The sequence below is a fragment of the Planococcus citri genome, chromosome 3, assembly GCF_950023065.1.
Source record: "Planococcus citri chromosome 3, ihPlaCitr1.1, whole genome shotgun sequence".
Classification (NCBI taxonomy): domain Eukaryota; kingdom Metazoa; phylum Arthropoda; class Insecta; order Hemiptera; family Pseudococcidae; genus Planococcus; species Planococcus citri.
In genome coordinates, this window is record NC_088679.1 from 30,179,326 (window position 1) to 30,191,837 (window position 12,512).

At 34.1% G+C, this 12,512-nt stretch overlaps 1 protein-coding gene across 2 annotated transcripts in view; it reads left to right on the forward strand.

Moving 5' to 3' along the window:
- Pi3K21B (phosphatidylinositol 3-kinase regulatory subunit alpha) overlaps window positions 1–12,512 on the forward strand; it is a 321,424-nt gene that overhangs the window by 292,970 nt on the left and 15,942 nt on the right. For both annotated transcript variants that reach the window (XM_065358072.1, XM_065358073.1), the window contains 7 exons: window positions 8,781–9,015; window positions 9,508–9,618; window positions 11,041–11,226; window positions 11,307–11,435; window positions 11,526–11,733; window positions 11,819–12,055; window positions 12,150–12,426. In XM_065358072.1, the coding sequence (XP_065214144.1) occupies window positions 8,781–9,015; window positions 9,508–9,618; window positions 11,041–11,226; window positions 11,307–11,435; window positions 11,526–11,733; window positions 11,819–12,055; window positions 12,150–12,426 (1,383 nt within the window). The remainder of the gene's footprint in view (window positions 1–8,780; window positions 9,016–9,507; window positions 9,619–11,040; window positions 11,227–11,306; window positions 11,436–11,525; window positions 11,734–11,818; window positions 12,056–12,149; window positions 12,427–12,512) is intronic.

The following is a 12,512-nucleotide window of genomic DNA, read 5'->3' on the forward strand; positions in this document are numbered from 1 at the left end:
AGGTCGATAATCTTGAAAAATCGATTCCTTATTTTTGTACTTAGCGTTCCTAATTTTTGAAATTATCAATTTTGAGAGGGAAGTATCACGAAAAAAGACTTTAATTACAGTAAAAATGGAATTCAGCAGGTCTGACCTTTTCGGTATGACAACTTTCAATGAAAAAAAAAAAATGCGATTATTTTTAGTGAAAAACGACAATAGGCCATTTCAGTTGTGTGTGGGGGGGGGGGTTGTTGAAAAATTACAATTTTTCATGAAGAGAACGACAATATTTGATAAAAACGACTTTGTTAATGAAGAAGTGTTGATTTTTTTGGGTAGCGAAGGGGAAGGGAAGAATAAATGTGACTATCATCTTATTGGTATAATAAATGAGAATTGAAAATTTTCCATTTTGGGGAGGGCGACTTAATATTTTTCTTTAAAATTAGAATTGATTTCGGGTGAAAAAATTGTGAAAATAATGACCATCGTCTTCTCTCTCATTTTTGCTTTGGTGCCTGTGAAGAGAATTTGATGATCAATTTAAAAATCGAAGGGACATCAAAAATTTTTGAAAAAAATGAAAATTTAAAAAATGGTGGAAAAGATGAACAGATTGTCGAAAAATACACCTACTAATGTCATTATGACACCCTCTAACTTATAAATACATAATTATACGAGTAGGTATTCGTAATTTAAAATTTTATTTACCCTGTAGTAAATGGTAAACGCCTCTATTGCTTTTTGGGGTGTACTATAAGTATTTATATTGTAACTTCCTGATTAAAAATTTCTTCGAAAATAATTATTCTCTCAATATTTCTAAAAAGCTGAAAAAGAACCAGAATTCTTTTTAATTTATCAGATGGGTGAAAGGGCGACGGTGGAGGGAAGGGGAAGAGGTAGAAATTTGTCAACGGTGCTCAACATGATGAAGGAAAATATTCATGCTACATTTGCTTGAAAATTTTTTAGAAGATCAATTTTTTATAATTTTTGTGTGAAATTCGAAAGCTGGAAAAAGGAATTTAACCCCCCCCCCGGGCCATACGTATTCACTTAATGAAGTTGGATCTCAAATGATATTTTTTAAATCCTTGGTACACTTCATGACACGCAACGTTTCCAAAAAAAAAAAAAAAAACATTTTTTATGGCAAATTTTCAAAATTCTCAAACAATTTTCTTTAATTTGGTTCCTCTCACATTTAACATCGTGTGGACGAAGTGTCGTCTCAATCAACATCTTCTATAATTTCGTGTGATTTCCTCGTTTACATTCCTTTCGTGTGATCGTGTTATAAAAGTTGCAGATTTTATTGAATTGCAGGCTCAAAGATAATTATTTTATGTTGATGTAATTTTTTTTAGTGTTTAGGGACCGATTCTCTCTTTTCATATTTCTAAAAAGTGTTGAGAAAAAAAGAACAAAAAAATTGAATTATTCCTGTCCTTTGTAATTTTTCGCCCATTAGTTCATACATTGTACATCTGATTTCTTAGAAGGCTCATTTATTTTAAAACTGGTTGAACTTGAAGAAAATAAATCTTGAATTCTTGACACCGCTTAGTTAAAATTTAAAAAAAAAATTCCGTATCAAGCCTTCTCTCCTAGAAAAGTTTTTAATCTTGGATATGTTTTTTAGTCAAGTTGACTTAATGCTTGATTAGTCATGATCACATGGACTACGTATTCAGCCTGATCCGGACCAAGCCCGAGATCTTCCGCAGCTTGACGCCTGGGCTTCTGTATAGACGCTGGGGATGAGGCTTACATTAGTATGGCATTCTAGTATGATCATCCGGACCAGGTTTTCAACTATTGACTTGTGGCCTCTTAAGGTCATTGACCCGTCAGTGTGGCTGCCGAAGATCGTCTGTCTGTCTGTCTGGCCTCCTAAGTCCATTGACCTGTCTGTCCGGCTTCTCAAGGTCGTCTGGCGTTTTGAGGTCGTTGCGTAGTTGTCTGTCTACTTATCTGGCCTCTCGAGGTTGTCTGCATGCCTGTCTAGCTTCCCAAAGTCGCCTGTCTGCCTATCTGGCCTCTTGAGGTCACTGACCTACCTGTCTAGCCTCTCATGGTCGTCTGTCTACCTTTCTGGCCTCTCGAACACACTGTATGTTGGATTCTCCGGGGCGCTGAGTCCAAATATTTGTTTATTTTCTGGATGTGACCTCTCAGTGTTCCTAGGAGTCTTCCAAAATTTAGTAAAAATAATAAAAATACGGTATGAAAAGTCGACTTTCCCGAATTCGAAATCGCTGGGTTCGAATATCTTGTTGTTATTAATTTTTGTATGCGATAGAAAATATGGAATGCTCTTTTGACTCGTTTAAGGCTGGAAAAGTACAGGAAAGGACGAAAGGAGGAGTTTCTGAACCTTGCTATTTTAATTTTTTTTCAAGTAGGTAGGTATAAATTCGAGACTCAAGCGCTTCATTTGACATCTGCCTTCAAAAAAACGAACTTTTCAGAAGAATTTCATCGAGCTCGAAGCTTTCATCGCTGAAATTTTCCTTTAGCAAGGCCCCGAACTCGCGATCCGATGGATTTAAACAAACCTTGGCGAATGGCGAAGAATTTTCTCAAAGTCAAAATGCAACTCGATTCCAAGTTCCACTATCGTGCTCGTATAGGTACAAGTCGTTAAACTAGTTTATTTGGCGCTGGAACTCGGGACACGTGTTCTTCACGTGATACATACATTGTTGTATCGTGTCGTATAATATTAATAGATTACTCACCTACGTATATATTATTATACGTCGAATATAATATGCAATGCAAACATGATACTGTGTATGTGTCGCTATGCTATCGAGAGCTGGGACTCTCCGCCAGTCCGCCGGCCGTGTGCTTGTGTTTGTTTTTTTTTTTTACGAGCAACGATATAGTATACACGGGAAAAGGTCGCTGTATAAATTTCCATATCGTTAAGGAAAGTCAAAAAAGGACGAATTTATTTTTTCGAAAATATTTCCTCCGCTGTGTCGAGTAATCGCCTTCATTGAACGTGAGATTCGCGTGTACTCTGCATGCGAATTTGTGGCATGGTGTAATAATGCGGATATGGTCGTCGAGGTAGGTATAGGTAGTCTTACTAAATAATATGAGTGTAGTAAATGGGTACTAAAAGATAGAGTAGGTAGGTATAGCGAAAATTAATACCGTATCGGCGAAGATATCTATAAGGGTAGCCGGGAAAGCTCGACTCGAGTTTCGAGTTATTAAACATGAGTCAATATTTATCTTGTATTAAATGGACGATTTTACCTTTAGATAAGATGTGTGTAGATTTTTGAGAAAAGCTCACGATGTCGTTGCCTCTTTGACCTGCGAACGAGGTTTTTAAAAAATTCAATATGAGATTGGTAGGTAGGTAGGTAGTAGGTACCTACTATGTACAGCTCTGTTTCATATACACGGTGGCGATTAACGTTGATTAGCATGTAAGTCTCGAGTTCTTGTCACGTGCTAATCATTTTCAAACGATGTGGTCGCCTCGCCGCGCAGTGTGGTATCTTTTTCTGAAAGATTATCTCTCTTTTTTTATTTATTTTTTTTTACGACGTACGTATTAATTAGACCGATCGAATAATTCGCCCGGTAACCTCTTCGGTCTGGGTCTGGTCTGCTACTTGTACTATAGTCTCGATTCTCGAGTTGCGACCTTAATGTGGTCACACCCTAGAATTGATGAAGGTACCGCTAGTAGAGAGACCATCTATACTACCGCGCGCTGACCTGTTGTGTTTTATTTTTATTTTTTATTATTACTCGAGTATTATATCGGATCGGTGTAGGAGGCACTGGATGACTGCAAATGTCCTCTCTGTCCTCGTATCACATCGTATCGATCATTAATATTCCAACAGTCCGTTGTAAGTTGAATTATAATTTACGTATTGGGTCGGTGGCCGGTGGTCGGTGAGACGCGATGTGAGGTTGAGTTGATGGTATTTTGATGAGTTCATATTCTCGTTTTTGTTGAAAAGGACTCTTTTCAACTGATTTTTATGGTTTGTTCGATCATAATAATTCGTTGAAAAAGTTGAGAATATTGATCAATTTTTAAATAGAGTACGATAAGATGAGTAAGGGTCTTAGGTCCTGAATGAAGAAATCCAGGCGTAGGTATACTTGATACAAATCATAAAAATTTGGAAATTGATTTTGTTGGCAAATTTTTTCTTTTCTGTTGAAAAATTGAAATTTACACTATTGGAGATGATAGTAGTTTTCAATTTTTTCAGTCCTTCTAAAGCGATTTTCATTCAATGTAAAATTAAATCCGAATAAATCTTTAACATTTGGTTATAGTTATTTCAAAATAAATAAATTAATACATAATTATTTAATTGAATTTGGAAAAAAAAAATTATTGAATGGCAGAAATAATTTTTGATAGGTACATTTTTGATGTCAGAATTTAGATGAAAAATATTGAACCAGTCCTAAATTCAGTTGATTACTTGAAGTGAAAATTGTTGAATCTTGTTTCGTGAAAGTGAGTACATGGTTAGTAAATCGTAAGCGAGAAGAAATTGTTCAATTTTTTTGAAATTTCATGAAGCTTGGCTAAAAATAATTGAGAAATAACCTGACAGAAAAATGATACAATTTTGTGATTTTTTGTTTTACGAAGTACATTCAAGACTCCTTCACCCCTCTCGAGCAAAAATTTTGCTAATTTTGAAAATAGCTTCAATTTCTAATGTTTTTTCTAGTAATGAGAAATTGAAATGCATTAAAAATGCAATTTTATGGTGTTTTTTAATGTTTTGAAATTAATCGGGGTGAGGGGGGATTTTGAAAAAAGTTAGTTTAATGTGATAATACTTGTACGTAGTAGAGAGTTTTTGACTCATTAAATCTGTTTTCAGCGATCTCATCCCTTCCTTTCCGCTTTTTCTTTCGTGGCCTTGTAAAAAATTGGAATGAACATTTTTGAACCTTGTTATTTTTCCAGGGAATTAAATTCGAGTTTCGCAAGTTTGAAATTTGGCCATTTCGTGTCAATTCAGGCCGGTTTTATAGGTTCCTTACATCAGGAAAGAAAGGCAATTAATATCATTGGTTCTCCAACCTGCCCCTCCGCACCGCCGGGACAGTTGAGACGATTTTTTCTAACTATTGATACTCCTTGTCAAAATGCCCTACTTTAGATTTCAATTACTCCAGATTGTTGAAACTTGAAGACATTCGTCACGTGACTTTTTCAATTTTTGAGAAATTTTTGAGGCTGATTGGAGGGCGGAGGGGGAGGAATTTGGTGGGACAAAATTAGAAAAATAAATTCATATTCGCATTTAGCACTCCAAACAACCAAATTAACCATATGTTACACAATTTTTTCAGATTACGGGAAATTTAGGGTTTTTATGGGGTGGGGGAGGGGGAGGGGTTGGATTAATCGAATAAACAATAACAAGTATTGATATTATTTTGTAATCAGCGTTTTCGAGTATAGAACAATACTTCTCTCAAGATTTGACATTTTTCAATTTTTTAATCAAAACTTTGAGGCTTTGTACCCCCTTCCCCTCCCCCCTCTCTATGATTTTCAGCGAATCCCATCATAAAAGGTTCATAGTTGTATTTTTTAAATTATAGCTTCGAAATTTGACAAGTTTCTGGAAGTATGTGCTTTCAAAAAAGCTCAACTTGGAAACTGCCAGATGGCCTTTTTTACTATCGTTACTAAGATTTTTTTTCTTATCAATTTTTTGAAAATATTTTCAAAAAGAAGTGCTTTTGACTAATGTTTTTTATACTCATGTTGTTGAATTATTTTTGAAAAAAAAATTCAATTTATATTCATTTGTTTTGTTGGAAATGAAAGATTTGAGCTTTTTCAAAACTTTCATTTTTCAAATTTATTTTTCTTTGAAGGCTCAACTTTTTTGTGATTTGGCTAATTGGACAGAGTACCCTATAGGTAGGACACTCTTCAAAACAATTTATTACCCCAACATGGGAACCTAGAGGGCCTCCAAAGGGTTGAAATTATTTTTCTGTTGCATTTTAATAATTAGGTAAGTAAGTGATAAACTTTCGTTTGATTTGTTTTCACCTTGACTAGGTAATAATCTGATAATAATTGAAGTTTAAAAAAAATTTCATAAGTCTTAAGATGAAATTTTTGACATTTTGCTAAACAATTGCAGTATTAAAATGGATGGTAGATATTGATTTGTAAAATTGATAGATCAATTTTATTTTTGAATTAAGTTTTGTGAAAACCAAACTAAAAATTTAAAAAATCGGTATGTTTTTCAGATTCATTGAAGAATTTTTCGACTTGTGTAACTTGGAAATTTCTCGATTTTCATTCCTTTTTTCCAAGTTTTTCATAAAAAGATGTATTCCGGTTATTTATAATTTTAATTGGAGTTGGTTAATGTATGACGTAAATTGAATGCTTCGGTTAGTCGACTTCTTAATTAGGTGACCAAGTATTCGTATTCTTCATCAGATTTTTTCTTTCACAATTGATTGCATTATTCAAAAAATCCATTGATCTTTGGATAGTATCTCTGGTAAATATACCAATATCATTCAATAGCTTAATGTTGATGGGTATTCGTTATTTTCTGAATTAATTTTTTATCTTTTCAATAATCCAAGTATAAGTACCTATACCTGCATTAATTTCATTTAATTAGGTCTCAAGTGCATGTTTACATTTCATTCTGAATTTTTATTGATACAGTCGAGTATAACGTGAAAAATTGTGTCATTTTTCTGGGCATTTTATTTCAATTTATAGGTACCTGCTACCTACCTATTGAAAAAATAATTTTTTCATGATGTACTTATGTGAGAATGAGTAATGATGAGAATTGGAAGAATCCAAATCATAACTTTGCGTAATCACATAAAATTGAATAAATTGTGGTGATTATGTAATATTGCAAAAAATGGAAAGAAATAATCCCTCCAATCCCCCCTCCTCACCCATGGTAAAAATCGAGTTAGAAATTCCCATGTATACAGCTCACTTTACATCGATAAATAATATTATTTATCTAAAAAAAAAATAAGAGAGAATGTAACTCGCGAAAATATTCGAAACACAAAGATAAGAAGATTAATGTCTGTTTTCCTCGTTGCGAATCCGCAATATCTCAAAAACATTAAAAAACGAGCCCAGGCATAATTATTTTGTGTGAAAAAGAGCAGAAATAACACGGCTGGACATATTTGTAATACATATTTTCAAAAAAGTCGAGAAAAAAATAAAATATGAATGAAATAAACGTATACATATTTATTCTCGTAGCGTGCAGTAGGGTCCATATTTCGTAGCCGTCTACGAGTAAAAAAAAAAAAAAATGTAAAAATTCTCAACATCGAGTATATAAGGTTCAACAGGAAGGACGGCGATGCAAGAAAATAAATAGGTCGGTATCTAAAAAGTCACCAATCGGCATTTTGTAAAATTTAGTAGACTCGTTTCCCCGCCATTTAGCCCTGATGTACTATTGCCAATATCCATTTACTATTGTACGAAGAGAGCAAGTTGGGAAAAAAACAGTATAGAAGAAATTTTTCGCGTAGAAAGATATCCATACTCGAATGAGACGCGCGATATAATTCGGAAAACTCGGAAGTTATTCACGGTTAGCGAGTAACCCTTCTAACCTCGTCCTTTCCTATAGTCACTCGTCGTCGTCGATTTGTTTTCTATGCGCATTTTTTTCTCTCTTTTTCGCTGTTGCACTATTTCTTATGTACTTAGCGCACATATGTCGGTTTTTGGTGTGTGTTCACTTCTGGTAAACGATCATATATAAGGAGTAAAGGATATACTAATGGGTCAATTTATAATAATTTTATGGGTGTAAATGAATACGCGAAGTTTAGCCTATTTAAAATGTAAACAAGAAGTTGGAAGTCGTTTTAATTTAATCGTTGGAGCGACGACGATTTAATTTTAATCGCTATATTCAGCGTTAATATTGCAACATAAGACGGCTGTATAGATATACATTATACGTGCGAGTGTATTTACCGCAACAGCAACATCAGCGGCAGCCACCGCTGCCTCCAGTTTAGTACTTTAGTAACAAAGTTTCACCCGAAAAGAGATAACCCTGGAAATAGTTATTAAAGCAAAGCTGTCATACATTTTGCAGACAAAAACTGCCAGTTACTAAGTTTATTATAACTAAGTTGTTTACGATGCATGAAATTTTCGAAAATTAGATGAACCTTATACGAATAAAATAGTAATTTACTTTGTGTAAAAGTTAGTAAATATTAATTGGATCGTTTCGCCGTTAAAGGCAATATTATTAATTCCGCTTCACCAAATTTATACCGAATTACATCGTTACATTATTCACAGATGTTGATTTTTCCAAAATTATGACTTCGTATTGTACGTTAATACTATAGGTAGAAAAAATTGCATTGTAATCACCATCATCCAAAGTACCTATCTAATACAATTTGCGGTTAATTGGAGAGGTAAACTGGTGGATATATTTTATTTACTGCTAATATGCTATAAATACCGACATATTATACATTAACCCGATTATTAACCAAAAGAGAAAATTTATTTGCAAAGATGTTCGTATATTATAGACGGAAGAGAAGGAAATGGAGCGAGAGGAAGGGAGGAACTTGGAGATAATTCATCCTTCGACGATCAAATAATAATAAATTAATTTAATTTTATATTTAAACGATTTATATAGATACAAGAGTAATATTTAGTATTATACTCGTTGGTATATTAAAAGCAGACCGGTTATTCATATAGTATTATTATTTTATGTTTTCAGGATATTGGAATTCACGATTCGAAACATCAGAATATAATGCTTTCTTGTATAGACGATTTAGTGAGTTACGCTTTCCGTGGTAGTAGAATTATGGAATGCCATAATATAGCAGATATCAAAGATGTAAATTTCGGTAGCCATAAAATGGTGAAATATAATTCTCCTTTGTTGGAAAAATGCGCGTCTTGCGACAAATTCAAACGAGGACCATTCTATCAAGAATTTCTATGCAAAGGTGAGAGAAAGATAAAACGTTTAACGCTTACTTTAAATAATAAATGTCATCGGAAAGTAGCTAAAATATATGCTTTCTACTTACTTACGTACCTATAACGCTATAAGTTCACCAAACCAACTCGAAATATAGGTAAATGTACGGGAGCATTATCGTGGTTTTCTGAAAGAGAAATTCAAATTTCAAGGTACGCTAATTTCATCGTATATAAGTTTTATTATAAAGTTCATAGAGAGTCGAGTCGTATGTTGTGAAAAAGCATTTGCAAAAGTTACAAAACACAATTATATACGTAACAGTTGAAAGTAATGAGCGTTAGATGCGAAACGATGAAGTAATTTAAAATGTACTCCCTAACACGTTTACGTATTCGTCGAGTTGGGTTAAAATTTTCCACGTAAAATTTTGATTTAATACAGTTCATATTTATGCGAAAGTTTTATCTTATTATTACTTATCTACGTACGTTTCTGTGTGATTTTTTTTTTACAGAATGCGGATTATTAGCTCATACCGAGTGTAATGGATCCGGATTGACAAGCTGTAAACCATTTCCGGAAGAAACAATCAATAATTTTAAAGACAGAATAGATTTAAAAAATCGTAAGTTCCGTCCACGTGTATTTCATCTACTCTATACCTATACTTACCGAGAGCTAATCTCGAAAGGTCGACTCGACTCGACTCGTTACTAAGCAAAATTGTTTAGTACGACTTTAGGAAGGTTAGTTTGTGCGAAATCGGTGTTTTTCCACCGTAATAAACTTGCTGAGTTTTCTTTGATGATGGAAAAGTTCCCCGTTGTTGAATTCAAACAGAAGGAAAACGATACTGCTGAGCAATTGCGGTTGAAATACCTCGTGCAAATGGAAAGGATTTAATTAGATATTTTTCCCGGCAACGTAGTGGCAAAAAACAGTTACGGGTTAATTGAAAAGTATTAAAATTCCGAATCTCGACGACCTTCTGTTTGACTTGTACGAAATGTGGCGTTATCAGTTGAAAAATTATTCGCTTAGATAATAATAATAAAACGATGCGATGGTGAAAAATTTGTTAAAAGAAATTTAGTGTATGATTAATTTTTCGTCTCTGTTTCGGGAGTAGAAAATGATGAAAATGCGTTTTGTTCTAAAATGCGTCGTAAAATTTGGTGAGTATTTTGAATAATTCGGAATACAAAACAAAACATCAAAATTTCTGTGGCTCGTGTCGTGCGAACGAATCCTTTTCTAAGCTTCCCGTTACCTTGGTTACCTCGAGTTGAAAAAAAATCCGTCAAAACCTCAAAAAAACTGGAAATTTTCTTTTTAATTAATGAGTTTTCAAATTTACGTCATTCATTGAGATTGAGATTTGAAAATTTTGAAATTGATTCAAAATCGTTCGAAAAATTCGTATTTACGCGCGTAATTACGTTAAAAAACAATACCTACTTTCGTAACCTACTAACAAGTTGTCGTTATCCAGTTACTTTGTTTGTATCGTTACGATGATGACGTTTTATCAAAACAACTACTACTTTTTTTTTCCGCATCAAAATGTTGGCAGTCTTGAAGGTAATTTTTTTTGCAATGGCGTATTTGTTGACATAGAGCCAATGAATTTAATAATTTTATCAAATTACACCATTGTTATACGCTGTAAAAAATGAACTTGGTCGAGTAATATTGCATCGAAAGTTCGAAAATGCATTATTACTAATCAGCTGTCCATTGTTTTACCTCATATTGTGTAATTTCGTAGCCGAATAATCGTAAGTATTCCATAGCAATTGGTCTTACATGTACTTTCGATTTAGATTTCCGTTCTCTTTTTCTACGTTATTGTTCGAAGAATTAGATTCATTCGTTGTATTATGCATTTAAAAACATCACAATTCTAAACTATGCTCGTTTTGCTGTACTTTAATAGACTGATGGTTAAAATTCAAGTCCTCTTTAAGGTTCACAATGTTCATAAATACGATAAGAAGAAGTATTATGCGTTTCGAATTTTTAATCAACGAATTTGTAATTGTTACAGAACTTGGAGTCGGTGTTTGTTCGTTGTTTAATGTTAAAGTACAAGCTGCTCCTACGGTTATTATTCGCTGTACCGAAGAATTAGAAGCCAGAGGTCGTAATTCTCCCGAATTAGATTTATATAACGTATATCGTGCGACACCATCGCATGAAAGTTTAAGAGAATTGTGTTCTGCCATTAGTACCGGTAAGTTGGATGAATTTTGGCGTACATTTTGTCCGGTACTCGAGTAACTGATGTTCTAATCGAAGCTACGTATTACGCAGGAGGAGACGATCACGATTTCTCGGGTTTTGATATTGGCTGTGTTTCTGGGTACTTCAAGAAGTACCTGCGGGAGTTACCCGATTCATTGATTCCTATCCAGTGGTACGATCGTTTCTTAGATGCCTCTAGTAAGTATCTCGTACTCGAAATTATATGATTCGGATCACAATTATGATTCGATGCCGATTAATTTTACGTTATCTTTTTTTTTTTTAAAGGAATCCCCAATGATGCAGAAAGTGGCGCATTGCTGTACCAAATGGTACAACAGTTGCCGGACCAGCATAAGGCAACGATTAGTTATATAATGGGACATTTATGTCGTATATGTCAATTGCAGTATTCACGCGGTTATACGGAATTTCCTCGAATCCTAATACAAGTTATATCGCATTTAATTATCAGACCACCTTGGGAACGAATCATGTAAATTGCTCGTCTCATTTATCAATCTATTAATAGTAACGATATGTATTAATTTTTCTTTCTATCGTATCTTTTATTCATGCAGTCAAGTGGTGTACAATACCGAATCCCATTTTCGTATTGTAAGTATGCTACTGCAGTATGGTCAATGGAAAGAGAATTTACCTCGTTTTACAGCTGAAACTCAACGAATACGTAAACTTTCACATTTAAACACGATGATGTCGTCTTCGGCACAATTATTAGCCGAGCTAGAAGATAAGCCTAGCTCGGATCCGCTTTCCTTACAAGATGCAGATTGGTATTGGGGTAATATTACCAGGTAATTGGATATACCCTCCGTGGATAGTGGATTGATTTCGTATTCATTTGTTGTACTCATTATTCTTCATTCTTGTTTTCTGTTCTATTCGCAGGGAAGAGGTGAACGAAAAATTAATGGATGCGCCTGATGGAACATTTCTCGTACGGAATGCTTCGAATAAAAGTGGCGAGTACACGTTGACGTTGCGTAAAAGCGGAGCGAATAAATTAATAAAAATATTCTGCCGTAATGGAAAATACGGTTTTTCCGAGCCATTTAATTTCAATTCGGTCGTCGAGTTGATTAATTTCTATCGTAACGTATCGTTAGCGCAATACAATTCGACTCTGGATGTTAAACTGATTTATCCGGTTTCACGACATCAACAAGTGAGATATAATTTTGTAAAAATAATTTCATAATTAGACAACGGCCTAAGTCTCTGCTACCTTTTCTCAAAATAATCCGGTGTCGA